This window comes from Polyodon spathula, chromosome 13 (genome assembly GCF_017654505.1).
Source record: "Polyodon spathula isolate WHYD16114869_AA chromosome 13, ASM1765450v1, whole genome shotgun sequence".
Lineage (NCBI taxonomy): Eukaryota > Metazoa > Chordata > Actinopteri > Acipenseriformes > Polyodontidae > Polyodon > Polyodon spathula.
Genome location: NC_054546.1, coordinates 40,663,631 through 40,679,842, shown reverse-complemented (window position 1 = coordinate 40,679,842; position 16,212 = coordinate 40,663,631). Strand labels below are relative to the sequence as shown.

General features: G+C 44.8%; 1 protein-coding gene across 9 annotated transcripts in view; it reads left to right on the top strand.

Annotated features, from left to right (window-relative positions):
- Positions 1-14,559, top strand: part of mtss1lb (MTSS I-BAR domain containing 2b) — a 44,778-nt gene extending 30,219 nt beyond the window's left edge. Inside the window, exons 4-16 of one of the 9 annotated variants that reach the window (XM_041268094.1) lie at positions 1,743-1,827; positions 3,219-3,310; positions 3,832-3,906; positions 5,484-5,492; positions 6,257-6,414; positions 6,809-6,916; positions 7,705-7,802; positions 8,891-9,110; positions 9,388-9,462; positions 10,430-10,579; positions 11,388-11,564; positions 12,141-12,306; positions 12,457-14,559. In XM_041268094.1, the coding sequence (XP_041124028.1) occupies positions 1,743-1,827; positions 3,219-3,310; positions 3,832-3,906; positions 5,484-5,492; positions 6,257-6,414; positions 6,809-6,916; positions 7,705-7,802; positions 8,891-9,110; positions 9,388-9,462; positions 10,430-10,579; positions 11,388-11,564; positions 12,141-12,306; positions 12,457-13,253 (2,210 nt within the window). In that variant the 3' untranslated portion in view covers positions 13,254-14,559. Of the gene's footprint in view, positions 1-1,742; positions 1,828-3,218; positions 3,311-3,831; positions 3,907-5,483; positions 5,493-6,256; positions 6,415-6,808; positions 6,917-7,704; positions 7,803-8,890; positions 9,111-9,387; positions 9,508-10,429; positions 10,580-11,387; positions 11,565-12,140; positions 12,307-12,456 lie in introns of all 9 variants that reach the window. The other 8 variants (XM_041268090.1, XM_041268088.1, XM_041268086.1 and 5 more) reach the window with 8 other exon arrangements.
- The last annotated feature ends 1,653 nt before the right edge of the window (positions 14,560-16,212 follow it).

Here is a 16,212-nt window from a genome sequence, read left to right as displayed (position 1 = left end):
AAAGATTAATTTGCACAATCCAAAGCAGTGAAGCAATTACACACACGGACACACGACACACTCCCCAGCCGGCGGAGTGGGGTGGCCCCCCCCCCCCCCCCCCCCCCCCCCCACACACACACACACACACACACACACACACACACACATACACACATACACTGAGACAGAGACACACACACGCACTTTACTTGCATGCATACTCACACACAACTGCAGAAACACGCAGATTTATAGTAAGACAAAGGTATTCCATTACTGTAACAGACTCTGTGAAAGTGAGCAGAGGTGAGTGATTGCTTTCATGGCTTTGGAGTGTATTAATTAATCCTTTATTGCAATGGTGACCTACACTAGCTGTGATCCATTAGAGAATGTGGTGGGTTAGCGAAATTGAACAGCTTAGGTTTAGTAAATATTTAATAACATTTACATGCTTTTTAGTGGGGCCTCTTGAAGGAGCAGTCCAGTTGATGGCTGTCTAAAATAGAATGGTGTAAATACTAAAGGTGCACTCCCATAGGTTTTAAAATCCACTTTCCTCCTTACAGTAACTGCAATTTTCACTTCGGAATTGTTTTCTTCACTGTTTAAAAAGTCCCTGAAGCCACGACACTATGGATCAGCCCTCTCATCCATGTTGGTCCACAGCTTTTAAGGTCCCCCAGGCTTCCTTTGTTGGACTGCACTGTAGGGGGCTGTAATTGTCTTTGAATTCCCATCACTTACTTGCTTAAGAGGCTGGCTTGCAAATACATCGTGCTTCAGAAACGTATATGGTCTCTATAATGATACAAAGAGTGGAGGATCTTTAATATTACCCTATTCCTAGTATATTTTGAATGTAGGGACCCTGTAGGCACTTCAGCGAGTATTATGTTGTTGTTTAGATTAAATGATTATCCTTTTATTTGCCGTTGTGTCCAGCCAGCTTCACTTGTATGTACAGTGTGTGTATATACTCTTCAGTATAAATGCTGTCCAAGAGGCATTTTCTTATGAAAGCATGGATTTAAACCGCACAAGAAGCCTATTCTCCTTTTCTCTTTACTGTACCAATTCAGTCGCAGTGCTGTGTGTCTGCCAGTCGGGGGAGGGAGTGGGGGGGGGGGATGCTCTACAAACCTCACAGATGTAAAGCCTTTGAAATACTGGAGCTTTGAGAATGTGACAGTGACAGAGAGGATCCATTTAGAGGATCTGTGTCTCTTCCTTCAAAGAAACAAGTAGTTACCCAGCACAGCCCGGCACAGCCATCTCGTCTCCTTTTCAGGATGGGCCTGTTGCTTTTACCCTGTTAAAGGCTAAAAAGCATGAGGAGATCAAGAGACTTGGTTTGAGTAGTGCTAAGCCTCCAGTTATATAAAGGTTTCTTGACACCCTGTCTCTTGCCTCTAACCATTAGACCACACTGCCTCCCAGTATCTCCGCTTTTACCTCTAGACTACACTGCCTCCCAGTTCCTCAGCTTTTACCACTAGACCAGACTGCCTACCAGTTCCTCAGTTCTTACCACTAGACCACACTGCCTCCCAGTTCCTCAGCTCTAACCTCTAGACCACACTGCCTCCCAGTTCCTCAGTTCTTACCAGTAGACCACACTGCCTCCCAGTTCCTCAGTTCTTACCAGTAGACCACACTGCCTTCCAGTTGCTCAGCTCAGAAATCATCTCTTGGTCTTTAAGGCGATGCTGCCCCTTGCTGGCCAGTGTTGGAATGACTTTTTTGTCTTCTCTTTCCAGGCGCCACCAGAGATATCGGCTCAGCTCTGACCCGGATGTGCATGAGGCATCGCAGTATCGAGTCAAAACTGCGGCACTTCACCAAGTAAGAGAGAGAGTTGCTTACTGCTCTCCCGTGGGTTCTATTGTCAAAGGGTTTTAATCTATATTAATATTTTTAATGAACTCCTATTTTTTGAAAGGCAAATAACCCATGTTATAAAACAAGAAAGAAACAAGTTAGTGTGCGTACGAGACCTTCAGTTAACCCTTTCAGTCCTGGCGGGACCTCAAAGACTTATTCTTAAAGTACTGACAGGACTTGAAGTTCCATTTCCCAAAATATATGTAAGAAAATATGTTTTTGTCCTGTTGTCATGTATACTCAATGAAAGACTTCCTTTTTGAATTTTATAGAACTTAATTTCGCATTCGATAAAAATAGTTACGGTTTTTGTTTTGTAAAATTGAACATAGTTTTTGTCCTTTCATCAAAATAGGAGTAAATTACAGACTAGACTCTTTGATTGTTGGCATCTTAACTGTGAGTTGCAAGATGTGAGTCCGTTATAAAAAATAAACAGTCTGCTTTTCACCATCTCTACTGTTCACACAGCTGACACGGGAAAAGATACACTTTTCAAAGACTGGTCAAATTTAAAAAGTGGGTTATGGTTATATAACAAAAAGACAGTGGAGAAGCAGGTGAAGTGGGAGTTCAAATAGCATTCAGTTACTGCCCACAGAGCATATTACCTGCATGTAAAATGTTCTTGAGTTTATGAGCGAAAACAAAAGGTTGTCACGAAGAATGACGACAATCCATTTCATTTTGTGTTTGAAAAAGCCAGCCTCAAAACCTTTATTTTTTTATTTTTTTAAGAGACAAACACCGTAGGTGTTTGATGTCTGGAAGACGTCTGATGGCTATGCTTTACCTCTGTTTATTTGCAGATTTAAATATGCTTTTCAAAGCTTATGCCTTTCAAAGCTTTCCAGCATTCCATGCCTGCCCTAGTAATCCTCCAGGCATCATGCTATTAAGATTATTCTTCTGTTTTGTTTGTCTGGATGTTACAGTATATGGATAAATCTGATCCACTCTGGTTTTATGTTTTAGCTTACTCTTACTGTCTTTTAAACATGTACACCTCTATAACCAAAATCTTTATTTAGAGGAAGAAAATAAACCACATTGAGCTTGTCATTAATGAGAAGACACTAGCTGGCAAAAGAGTTTTGCATTTTGATTTGCATGTAGACAGTCGTGGTGTGTAGTGGAGGCCACTGTCTGTAGCTAGAAAAGTGGAACAACCAAGGTTGTAGCACCAGCATCAGCATAACTGGTGACCAGTGGAGGAATGCAATGGATTTAGGGCAGGGTATGGTGGGGCAGAGCTGATTAACTAAAGAGCCTCTCCCCTAACACTCCCAGGAGATAATAAGGAACATTGCTGAGTTGTGTTGGTTGTGATCATTGTGGCTTCTTTCGTGCAGTTCCCTGATGGAGAGTCTCATCACACCACTGCAGGACCGCATTGAGGACTGGAAGAAGACCGCCACTCAGCTTGACAAGGACCATGCGAAAGGTGTCCTCTTCACTGCCTGGTCTCTTCGTGCCTGTCCCTCTGTTAGGCTGTGTGCGTCTCACATTTCAGTGTCTGTCTGTCTCATGTTTATTTGAAGTAATTTATTAGACACTGTATGTGGGGTGTTTTTTGTTGCAATAAATGGAAGATTGTATTTTTCCCTTTTGAGGGTGTCAATGATATGCATTGTTCTTGTGTTAATAGGTGCTTGTGTGTGAGTGTACAGTATCATTTTATTGAGAAATAATCAAATGACCAGGCCAGACAAGTCATCTTTTTTAACACATTGTTTTTGCTACATCCTTTACAGCACGTGGGTTATTAATAAAAAGCAAGGATCTTGCAAAACAAACTCATGCTGAGAGCTTAATATTCTAATATTGATGCGAAAAAAATATGTATCAAGTTTGATAGGTGCCGAGACTGGGTGTTTTACAGAGCTCCCACACAGTTGCTCAGATCTCTCTCTCTCTCTCTCTCTCTCCTCCTCCTCCTCCTTCTCTTCCTCCTCTCCTCTTCAGAGTATAAACGTGCCCGTCACGAGATCAAGAAGAAATCCTCGGACACACTGAAGCTGCAGAAGAAGGCCAGGAAAGGTAAGCCAGGGGAATTCCACTGGGGAAAATTGAGGATGTGTCAAAATGCAATATGATGCTGTGGACATCGCTCCGAAATGACTGGAAACTAGAAAATGCGTCTAATTTATAAAATCTTCATGTGTAATAGCAGGTGTGCTGGGAGTAACAAATGGTTGATTGTTACTACAGGTACAGCAGTATCCCTCTATGCTTGAGCAGTTTTATTTTTTATAATGGAGAGCTGGATAAATATTGAAGGTGCTTCTGTCATTCACATCTATTTAAGAGAGAAAGTGTTTTACTGGCTGCTTCATTAAGGTGACTGGAATTATAGTCTTTGCTGTATTTCAAGATGGAAATGCATGCTTAGGTACCACGTGTACATTCTGTTCGGCATAAAAAAACCTGCCCTTTGGAATACAAGTGGAATAACTCGATGCATTTTGTCGTGTATCTGCGGTCAGTAAAATGCTGGCGTTGTCAGCAAAAATGAGAGTCCCTGTCAGTATTAATATTCCCCCAAGTGGTTTGTTGTCAACTCTGGCACTCACACAGCAAGAAAAACAGGCTGAGAGTGAGTAAATGAATCAGTGAGATGTTTGTGCAACGTCTCCACCTGCAGGTTTGACTTTGCACGGCATTATCATCACCAGCAGAGAAAGATTACAGCAAGGCAAGGGGATTTATCAAACAATGAGGCCCTGTCCAATCAGGAATGGTTATTTTATTCCATTCCACTGCTGTCTAACTACATATTCACATGCCTGTATTAGTGAGGTGCACTCCTCTTGGGTCACATTCACAAATACAGAGCCATTTCATACTTATGTTATGTCCCTTTTCTAATGTAACCATGCAATATGAAAACTGAATTTTTTGATAAAAAAGAACTACCAACATTGAACAATCCACTCAATACATGAACAAAATGTACCGATCAATCCTAGATCTTGCAGCCAGAGATCTTCAGAATAGCCAAACGTCTATTTTTATACTGCAGATATGGTACTCAGGAGTCTTGACAACCATTGCCTTTGGCGACTATAGAATTTGTATATGATCCATCTCTGCTGTAAAGGTAGCATAAGAACCTTGGGAACTTTCCATTAAATAAAAAATGAAAAAAAGCTTTACTGGGGGAGATAAGCTGTATTTATGAGCGATTGCTTGGCCTGTTTTATGGCAGTAATCTGATGTCCTGTGTCCTGATTTATAGTGAGTTGGTAAATTAGGAAATTGCACAAACCTATTGTTTAAGTACAAGCCCAAAACAAAGACAAGGAAGGGGTTTTACAAAAACAGTGCTGGGAAAAAATATCCTATTTGAGTACGTCCGAACCTGCTGTAATCCGGCTGCTCTTGTCCTGATTTCAAGCTTGTCTCTCTGAAGTTACCTCTGCCTTGCTGTGCAGGCTGCAGACTGCACAAACGCACCGGATTTGTGCAGCACTGAGACATGCTAATCCTGCAATGGCTTCTTTACTAACCTTGACATTGAGCTCCTGTCTCTGCTTTCTCTCTCTCTCCCTCCCTCCCACCGTCCCTCTCCCTTCCTCTCTTTCTCTCTCTTTCTCCACCGCACATTCCACTTGTAGAACTCCTAGGTGAGTACAGAGTAACTGAGGCCTTGCTTCTCTTTGCTGAATCGTATGTTGATAACACAGAGGTTCTAAGTCTAGTTGTGGTCTGTGTGCACTCAGCATTTATTTTAAATGATAATAGAGAATAGATCATGTTAATGTGAGTCTGCCAGATAGGTATCACGCTGAATTGTACTAGTATTGGCAGTTGCTGAAAAGTATTTTTTTATGTACATATGGGAAGATTTTAGATATGTGAGATAAATTACTTTACATGAATCTTTTCTCATAATCAGATCTTATTCTGTCTGCATTAGACCACTTTAGTTCAAGGCTAGCCTCATATAACTGCTGTTTGGCTCCATGTAGATTTGCACGCTGTAGAACCCTGTGCGATTCAGCCTGGCTCTAGAGTTTGTGTTTCTGTGTCGCACGTTCACTGGTGCTGCGAAGCCCTTTTTTCTTTTCTCCTTTCTGTTCTTCGCTCACTCATTTCTTTCTGTCTCCTGTTTCCTGCATGGTTCCAGACACCATCGTACCTCATCTGAAGGTTTGCTCTGTTTTTAGTGTTTCACAGCTGGGTTTAGTGAATTCCACACCTGCACTTTTAGTATAACTTTTGTTTTGTATTTGTGGTGATTAACTCTAGTACTTATTTTTTGCACAATTCTAACTCTTTTTTTATACCTCTTCTTTCCTGTCATATCCCTTTTTCCTTCATTCCTATTGCTCTCTTATCTCCCTCTGTCCCCTCCCCTGTTCTGTCCTTCCTCCCCTTCTCCCCCCAGGTAAGGGTGACTTGCAGCCTCAGCTGGACAGCGCCCTGCAGGATGTCAATGACATGTACCTGCTGCTGGAGGAGACAGAGAAGCAGGCGGTCAGGAGGGTTCTGGTGGAGGAGCGCGGGAGGTTCTGCACCTTTATCGGCTTCCTGCAGCCCATCGTGGTGAGAGAACTGGGGCCTGGGAGAGACAGGGAGGAGAGAGGGGATAGGAGAGACTGAAAGGGTAGCGTTGCAGGGAGGCTGGAAGGGGAGAGGGTCTGAGAAAGATTGGGAGGAAATAGGAGGGGTGGAAGAGACTGAGAGGGAAGCAGGGAGAGACAGGGGGGACAGGAGATGGGACATTGGAAGGGGAACAATGTAGGGAGAGTGGAAGGGGAGATCAGTGATATTGATGGGGTCTGATAGAGACTATGAGGTGAGAGGGGTAGAGAGAGCTACTAAAATGGGATGGGAAGGAAAGAGGGGAGTGGAGTGGGAGAGGCTGGAGGGGAAGAGGAGCTGTCATGTGGCGCTCCTGGATTCAGTGCATGGAGACAAACGAGTTTCTTTTCCTCAGAATGGAGAGATCGCCATGCTGGGAGAGATCACTCACCTCCAGGCCATAATTGATGACCTCACTGTCTTGACCGCTGACCCTCACAAACTGCCCCCGGCCAGCGAGCAGGTACCCAAAGAACTGTTCAACTCACACCACTGCCCTCCACACTGCAGCCCAGCACTGAAACCACTGAGCAACTCAAACACACTGCCTTCCACACTGCAGCCCGGCACTCTAACCACTGAGCAACTCAAACACACTGCCTTCCACACTGCAGCCCAGCACTCAAACCACTGAGCAACTCAAACACACTGCCTTCCACACTGCAGCCCAGCACTCTAACCACTGAGCAACTCAAACACACTGCCTTCCACACTGCAGCCCAGCACTCTAACCACTGAGCAACTCAAACACACTGCCTTCCACACTGCAGCCCAGCACTCTAACCACTGAGCAACTCAAACACACTGCCTTCCACACTGCAGCTCAGCACTCTAACCACTGAGCAACTCAAACACACTGCCTTCCACACTGCAGCTCAGCACTCTAACCACTGAGCAACTCAAACACACTGCCTTCCACACTGCAGCTCAGCACTCTAACCACTGAGCAACTCAAACACACTGCCTTCCACACTGCAGCTCAGCACTCTAACCACTGAGCAACTCAAACACACTGCCTTCCACACTGCAGCTCAGCACTCTAACCACTGAGCAACTCAAACACACTGCCTTCCACACTGCAGCCCAGCACTCAAACCACTGAGCAACTCAAATACACTGCCTTCCACACTGCAGTTCAGCACTCTAACCACTGAGCTAGTCAACACCAGTACATTCTACATTGCACGGCAGCAATATAAACACTGAGCTTCTCAACCCTATTGCTCATGACTTCTGTGCTGTATGTTTCAGGTGATCATGGACCTGAAGGGCTCGGACTACAGCTGGTCCTATCAGACCCCTCCCTCCTCACCCACCAGCTCCGGCTCCAGGAAATCCAGCATGTGCAGGTAAGGAGGGAGAGACAGCTAGAGAGAGGGTGTGATTGACAGAGTGAGAAAAAGAGAACAAGTGTGTGTTTTGAAGGCAAGGAATAACCTAATTATAAGGAGGTGAATCCCAAACCTGTAAACTAGGAGAAAGATCAAGTTTGGAAATCCATTGAGAGAGGTGTGCGATGCCATTGAGAGCAGATGTAAGGAGAGTGTATTGAGCGTGATGTGGGAGAGGGTACAAAACCAAAGAGCTGTCACAGTTATGCAGATAAAATCACTTGGCCAGCCTGTCTGATTGTCCTTCTGTCTGTCTGTATGTCTTTGTCTGTGCTCAAGACCCATATGCAAAACAACTGTTGTTCAATTCTCTTGAGTTTGTGTGACTTTACTGCCAATACTGCATTTTAAGTGCAGTTTTTACACTATAGTTGCTATGTAGTTATTAGGTAACTATAAATGCTTGAACTACATTACAGTGCTAGTTGTTGTTGCTATGGGGAGGGCTGTAGGACAGGTCACAGGTTAAAGGTGACAGGTCCTTGAGCTATGTGTCTGCTCTTCTTCTGTCTGCCAGTCTCTCGTTCTTACTGTCTCAATTTGTCTTTTCCGTGCTTTCTTCCCAACCCATTATCTGTCTAACAACCCCTACCCTAAAATCTCTCCTCACCGCTTAACCCTCCATTCCATTCTTAACCCTTTCCCATGTCACCTGCAACACTCCCCCTTCTCCCCATCTCCCTTGTGTTTACCTGTTCTTACCTCTCTCCCTCCTCTTCACATCTCCTCTTCTCCTCCCTTGTTTTTCTCCCTATCATCTTTGTCATCCTCCTCCCTTATTTTCTTCCACTTTATTATCCCCGCCTTTTTTCCCTTTTTGTTGCCTCTCCTCCTATTGTTTCCCTCATTCTTTTCCTTTCCCCTACTCCCTTGTTCTCTCCCCTTTCCTCCTCCTCTCTTCCCCACTCTTCTCGCTACCCCTCCTCTGTCTCTTCTCTCATCTCGCTTGTTTCTCTGTCTCCTCTCTCCTCCCCCCATCTTCCTTGTTTCTCTGTATCTCTCTGTTTCTCCTCTGTCTCCTCCCTCCCCTCTCCCCCGCTCCGCAGCAGTGTAAACAGCACCCACAGTAGTGCATCTCGCTCCTCCGGCGGCTCTCAGACTCACTCACCAAGTTCATCCTATCGATACCGCAGCCTGGCCCACCCCCCGCCCGGCGGGACCCAGCGGCTCAGCAGCGTCTCCTCTCACGACTCGGGCTTCATCTCGCAGGACGCCGCCCTCTATTCCAAGCCGCCCTCGCCCATGCCCTCTGACATCACCAGCCAGGTAACACAGCCAATCAGAACTCCCAGCGCATAGATAGAGGCCTGTAGTTTGAATTAAACCGTATTAAAACTAGACTCTAAAAAGCATGTTGTCAGCTTTCAAATTATAAAACACACACACACACACACACACACCAGAATTAGTCTGATATGCAAATATACTTCAATTTGTTTTCTTATGTGTTCTCTTGTATACTGTAAAATATTGTCCAGTTAGTTGACTTCTGGATGAAGTGAAGTGTTTCCTGGGACTGTGACCCTCCTCTTTCTCTTCACAGAAGTCATCGAGCTCTGCCTCCTCTGAAGCCTCGGAGACCTGTCAGTCAGTGAGCGAATGCAGCTCTCCCACCTCGGTTAGTTCAACCTCTACCGCCGGGGCCGGGTCAGGGGGAGAAAAGGTGAATTCACTCCCACACACTCTCACACACGCACACACTGCGACTCACCGTCTCATCCTTTGACACACTATGTCTCAGCTCTCTCAGTTGCTATGTCTCACTCGTTCACACACTCACTTGCTGTGTCACACTCTTTCACACACTCAATTGCTGTGTCTCACTCCTTCACACACTTGCAGTGTCTCACTCCTTCACACACTCAATTGTTGTCTCATTTCTTCACACACTCACTTGCTGTGTCTCACTCCTTCACACACTCACTTGCTGTGTCTCACTCCTTCACACACTCACTTGCTGTGTCACACTCTTTCACAAACACGCTCTGTCCGACTTGCACTCCTTCACCTTGGTAAGTTCTGTTGTGGGGGTCTGTTTTGAGTAAAAGGAAGGATGGTGGTGAAATGGAGGTGACGCCCTAGTCACTGTATCCTTTTCTCTTACCATCACTCTCACCCAGTCTGTGCTGGGAAAGTGGTGTACAGTTAGTAGGGTTTATTTTAAGTGGTGATGATTATGCTGTTGGATCATTACTATGACACAACATGTGTAATTACAAGCAGGTAACATCAGAAAACAAAATGTGACTAATATACAAAAGTTAATTTGGTATATTTTATATTTTATGTTTTTTTTTTTTGTTTGTTTTTTTTAAGTTAGAAGCAACTGTTCAACCACAGGCAAATTTGGAATAAAATTATTTTAACTGTTTAAGAAACTACTGTGATATAAAGTTGCACAATTATCCACTTAGCCACACATGCTTATTTGACTGCCTGAAATTTGACTTATTTGTAATGCCACTTAGACTCCCACCTTGCTGTATTTTGTATAGAGGGGTTTCCACACCAAGGCCCCGGGTCCTTGTCTCTGGGCTGCCCTGAGCCGTGCCCGCTCTGATTATCTTTGTCTTTACGCTTCGCAGTTCGGCTCGTCCTTCGCTACCTTCCACCCTGCTCTCTCTCTCACTGGCTCCATCCGGCCTCTCTCTGTCATTCTTCCTGTGCCCCCACCCCATAATCGCCCCCCCGGAACCAACACTTACACTCCCTCATCAATGGTTCCTTGCTGGAAGGTTTGTTTTCATTTGCACTTTTTAATTATTTTTTTTTTTTATGTTTCGCTGTATCTCTTGAACTAACGCTTGTTTGGTTTGGTTTTGCTGATTGTTTTTTTTATTCCTTCTTTTCCTTTATTCATTCACTTCACTGCTTGTTTAAAACCAGCTGCTTCCTGTGGGTTGTCAGGGGTGACCTGAATTCCATGCGTAAGAGTTTGGCTAAACTGAACATGTCTTGTAAATACGGCAAACCATTTTTCTTAGGGATTTTCAAAAAAATCGATTCGACTGCGTACACTGTAGCAATGAAGGATTTACTGGAAAATGATTGGACTATTTTTTTGGTGCAATTAGCAGTCGTTTAGGTTAGCGTATCAACTTACATAAGCAAAGAAATACATGGCATACAGTAACTTATTGATAGTAATATTCTGATGAACTGCTGTACAACAACAGTATTGAGCATTCTCTGATAGACCAAAGGAAACACTAGCTTGTCACATGCGATGTTGTATGAAAAGCAATCGGATAGAATTGCATGTGTAAAAATAACAGCTGGGATCAGTGTCAAATCAGATCCTGCTTCTATCAATGAACAGTCCCAAACCACTGTGATCTCATCTGTTCAGTTAACTCTTGCATGATTCAATTCAGGTTATGCTTCATCACCATGGTGGAAGACAGCACAGAATGGGCAGGTTCATGGGACACTGAAACCCAAACGCTGAGGTGCCAAATTTGGAGGCCTTGTGGATAACTAGCCCCTGTGCTCTGATAGGCTGCTCCCTTCTCTGTCCCTAAATAACCCCCTCCCCCTCATCAGGATTGGTCCAAGCCGGGCCCCTATGACCAGCCAATGGTCAGCACGTTACAGCGGAGGAAGGAGCCAGCCGAGCGACACAGAGAGTCTGAGCTGGCCCCACCCCCCCAGGTGTACCCTGGGATACACCCAGAGGATGCCCAGAGGCTCAGGATGACCCCGGCCACCATCGCTGCCAAGGTGACGGCGCTTTCAGTCACATCAGTGTGCTGTTAGCAGCCTGATGTTCTAAAACAAGCCCCACACACTTACTGGGAACAGGTTGCTTCCCATTGATGTATAAATTAAATTGCAAAACATAAACATGAAAAAAAAACTGCCCAAAAAATGAGGACCAGGACACAGTAGTGATTAAGCTATATACAGGAATGTGGAGCGCTCACCCAGTTGTTCCTTGGTATGGGCATTCCTTAGCACAAGTTTAGTTAAGGGTGAATTGTGAATAAGTTATGGCCGCTGAATGGTTGGTCTCCTGATGGCTCCACTGTATCTAATGAACCACTTTAGTTGACAGTTACTTAAGTTTTATTTTTGATGAAACTGTGCATGGAAATTTCATCTACTATTCTACACTGTGCAGATGGATGGCCTACTTCCCCAGTGTACTGTCACTCATACAGTGTGTATGTATTATTTATTTTTGGATTTATGTACTCACTTTCTCTTGTATGTCCCTGTGGAGTTTAACACAAAGGAAAGCAGAGAGACACAGTATGCTAATAACCTCTCAATGCCCCACCCCCTTGCATTCTCCAGCATGGTGAGGAGGTGTCCCCAGCTGCCAGTGATCTGGCCATGGTCTTGACTCGCGGGCTCAGCATGGAGCACCAGAAGAGCAGCCGCGACTCCCTGCAGTACTCCAGTGGCTACAGCACCCAGACCACCACCCCCTCCTGCTCCGAGGACACCATCCCCTCGCAAGGTAACAGACAGCACCCTCCGGCACTACACCTTCCTAGTAAAGCTTAAGGGATTGATCTAGTGGTTATTGTAATAGCTGTTTAATTGAAAACAGCGGTCAAAGCCTGAAATAAATTGAAGAGTTGTGACTCCTCTCTCTCCCCCTCCGTAGTTTCGGATTACGACTGCTACTCAGTGAACGGGGACGTGGAGGGGGAGGTGCAGAGCGAGTTTGACAAGTCCTCCACCATCCCCCGCAACAGCAACATTGCGCAGAACTACCGCCGCATGATCCAGACCAAGAGGCCAGCCAGCACTGCAGGCCTGCCCAGCGGAGCCGCGGGCCAGGGGGGGCACCCGGGAGGGGGAGGGGGTGGATTGACCCCAGGGGTGGCCACCATCCGCCGCACCCCTTCAACCAAACCCTCTGTGAGGCGCACCCTGTCCAACGCCGGACCCATACCCATCCGCCCGCCCATAGTGCCGGTCAAGACCCCCATGGTGCCTGATTCCCCGGGCTACACAGGCCCTCCGGTGAGGGTCGGCAGCGAGGAATGTGTCTTCTACTCCGAGGACACGTCACCCAACGCTATGGATTTTGTCAAGGCCTCTCCCAAGCGCCTCAGCCTCCCCAACACAGCCTGGGGTTCCGGTGCGGGACTGGAGATGAGTGTCTACACCCAGCCTCCCCCTCCCATAGTCCTGACTTCTGAAGAGGACCAGCTGCTCGCTGCTAACCGCCACAGTCTGGTGGAGAAGATTGGAGAACTGGTGGCCAGCGCCCATGCCCTGGGGGAGGGCCAGTTCCCCTTCCCCTCCCTCCCCGGAGATGACCTCATGGCCCCGCCCCCAGGCCCTGGCGTGGCAGAGGAGCCGGCCTCCGGCGGAGACATGCTGGTGGCGATTCGGAGAGGCGTGCGGCTGCGCAAGACGCTCACCAATGACAGGTCAGCACCCAGGATTTTGTGATGACCACGGCCCGCAGACACAATTCACACTTCACGGACTTCTTAGAGAAATTTAAATAAGTCAAATAAAAAAATGAATACATAAAATAAAATAAAAAATAAAAAAAATGAAGAAATAGTTAAATAAAGAAATAAATACCTGGGCCGCTACCTTAGCGTGTACGGACGCATGTTTTACAGTTTCTAATTTATGCCACCAGTGTATCGAGGCACTGAGTTACTGAGGGGGGAGCCTGTTTCTACTTACAGCCCTCAACCACCCAACCAACCCAAGCTCAGAATGCCTGGAGGGATGCAGGCAGAGGGACTGATCACTGAGATCATTGCCTGCCATTTCTCGACGCTCCTCTCCACTCTTATGGACTTCACACTGTAGGCTTGTTACTATGGTAACACTCTCCTTGTCTCTCTGTCTTTCTGTCTGTCTGTGTAGCTGGCTGGCTCAAGGGTGTGGAATACAGTCTGTGCTGTGGGTTTTTTTTTTCTTAAATATTTTAAAAAAACAACATTACAACATTTAAACATGTCCATCCGTAACAATCAACAAATTATTGTAACAATAACAGAAACATTTCTGTGCAAAATGCTGTTTTTTTCATATGTATTTAAACACACCAAGTATTTGTTTATTGAAAATTACAGGAATGACTGTAGTATGAGTAAGGGAACAGCACTTCATTTGTAACAGGATGTAATTCATATGTCTACCACCAGGTTTCAGTGTAGAGTAAGCAATAAAATCACCCACACAGGAATAATGATAGAGAGGGGGATTAATTCCATGGTACACCAAAATTTGTCACTATACTTTAAAAATGAGTGTGTCATCTTGCAGGGCCTTCCCTCGCTAGATATTGTGGTAGATAAATGAATGCATACATGCAAACATGTAGACAGCGATTTGCAAGAATGAAACGGGACATTGTGTTGGAAAGAGTGAGAGAGAGCAGGACGTGAAGGAAAGGGTCTCGATAAAGAGATGCAGGAAGTCTGGTAGAGAACGAGTTGTTTGAATGGTCGGTAAGCTGGGTTGCTGCTGTGGTTTTAAACATAGCCTGGGAATCTGTAAAGTGCAATAGAATAATAAAATGGAATAGCAATTACAGTTCAGTATATCTTTTGTATATAACTCCATGGCTCTCTATCCGTCAAACAAATTGATGGTCCATATTGTGTTATTATTTAGAGTAGCAATAGTGCTTACTTTGACTTTTGATTGGGGTTTCAGGGATAAAGAAGACCAAAATATGTTTTCGTTAAGGTGTTGTCTACCCTCATTGTGTGTGTGTGTGTGTGTGTGTGTGTGTGTGTGTGTGTGTGTGTGTGTACAGTACCAGTCAAAAGTTTGAGTACATTTGCTGGAAACTAGGTTTTTTTCATAAATGACAATGTTTTACGTTGTATACATTTCTGTAAATACTTGAAAATGAAAACACATGTTACAATATACAAAGCAAAACATACAGAGTATCAAAGCAATGTTCAAGAAAATTGAAAATAGTCTCTAAATCTTGGATTCCTCGAAATAGCCACCCTTTGCCTTAATAACAGCCTCACAAACACGAGGCTTTCGGTTACAGTTACAAGTTTCAGCAGGAAATCACCTGACATGTTCCCAGCTCTTCTGCAGCAGTTCCCAGAGATGTAGGGCACGAGTGTAGCTTTGCTTTGACTCTTCTGTCCAGTTCATCCCATACAAGTTTTATGGGATTGGGGTCTGGAGACTGGGCAGGCCAGGTCATTAGATTGAGTTGTCCTTCACTTTCCTTCTTCGCCAGATAGTTCTTGCACAATTTTGAGGTGTGTTTTGGGTCATTATCTTACTGAAGAATGAAGGGCTGCCCAACTAGCTGTAATCCTGATGGAATGGCATGCCTCTGAAGTATGCTATGATAGCCATGTTGGTTGAGCTTGCTGTGGACTTGGTAAAGATCACCAACTCTGTCACCAGCAAAGCAACCCAAGACCATGACACTGCCTCCTCCACGCTTGATAGTGGGAACCACACATGCAGAACTCATGCGCTCACCCCCTCTGCGTCTTACAAATACTCAGTGGTTGGACCCAAATATTTCAAATTTTGACTCATCGGTCCATAAGACCGACTTCCACTCATCAAACGTCCAGCTTCTGTGTTTTTTGGCCCAGGCAAATCTCTTCCTTTTATTCTGTACTCTTAACAATGGTTTCTTTGCTGCAATTCTTCGAGTTAGGCCAGCTTCACGCAATCTCCTCTGAACAGCTGATGTTGAAACATCTGTACTTCTAGTAGCATTTAGCTGAGCTTGTATTTCAGGGGCAGTAAATCGCTGGTTTTGCAGACTTGAACTTGTTCTCTGATTCTGAGGTCACCCTTGGCCTGCCTGACCTTGTTCAGTCCTCATGAGTGCGAGTTTCTTCAAATGTTTCTCTTTTTTCTTAACTCAGCGTATTTTGCCATTTTCTGCTCCCTTACATTCAGGAATGACAAACTTGTGCCTGTGCTGCCTATATTTATAGTAATCATAGACCCTCACCTGTTAACAGTAATTGGTGACAAAAGGTTAATTAGGTAACATGCTAGTTAACTCAGAGAACATCTAACAAAGACACTTTTATACTTAGGCCAGTGTTCTAACACTGTGTTATACACATTTCAGACTTTTAACTGACGGGCTTCAGACTGAAATCCCCTTGCTTTGGGTGACGATTTCATTGAAATTGACAATATTTACATTTTCATTTAAAAATTAAATTTTTGAGTGCAATTCACTTATGATTATCAGCTTATATAAGTATCCGTATCATATAATGAAATATTAAGTGTTTCCAGACAAGATTATACAGTTAAAAGCATAGATAATCATGAACAGCCTGGTTTCAAGCAGGTGTACTCAAACTTTTGACTGGTATTGTATGTGTGTGTGTGTGTGTGTGTGTGTGTGTGTGTGTGTGTATATATATATTATTTGTGAAAATGA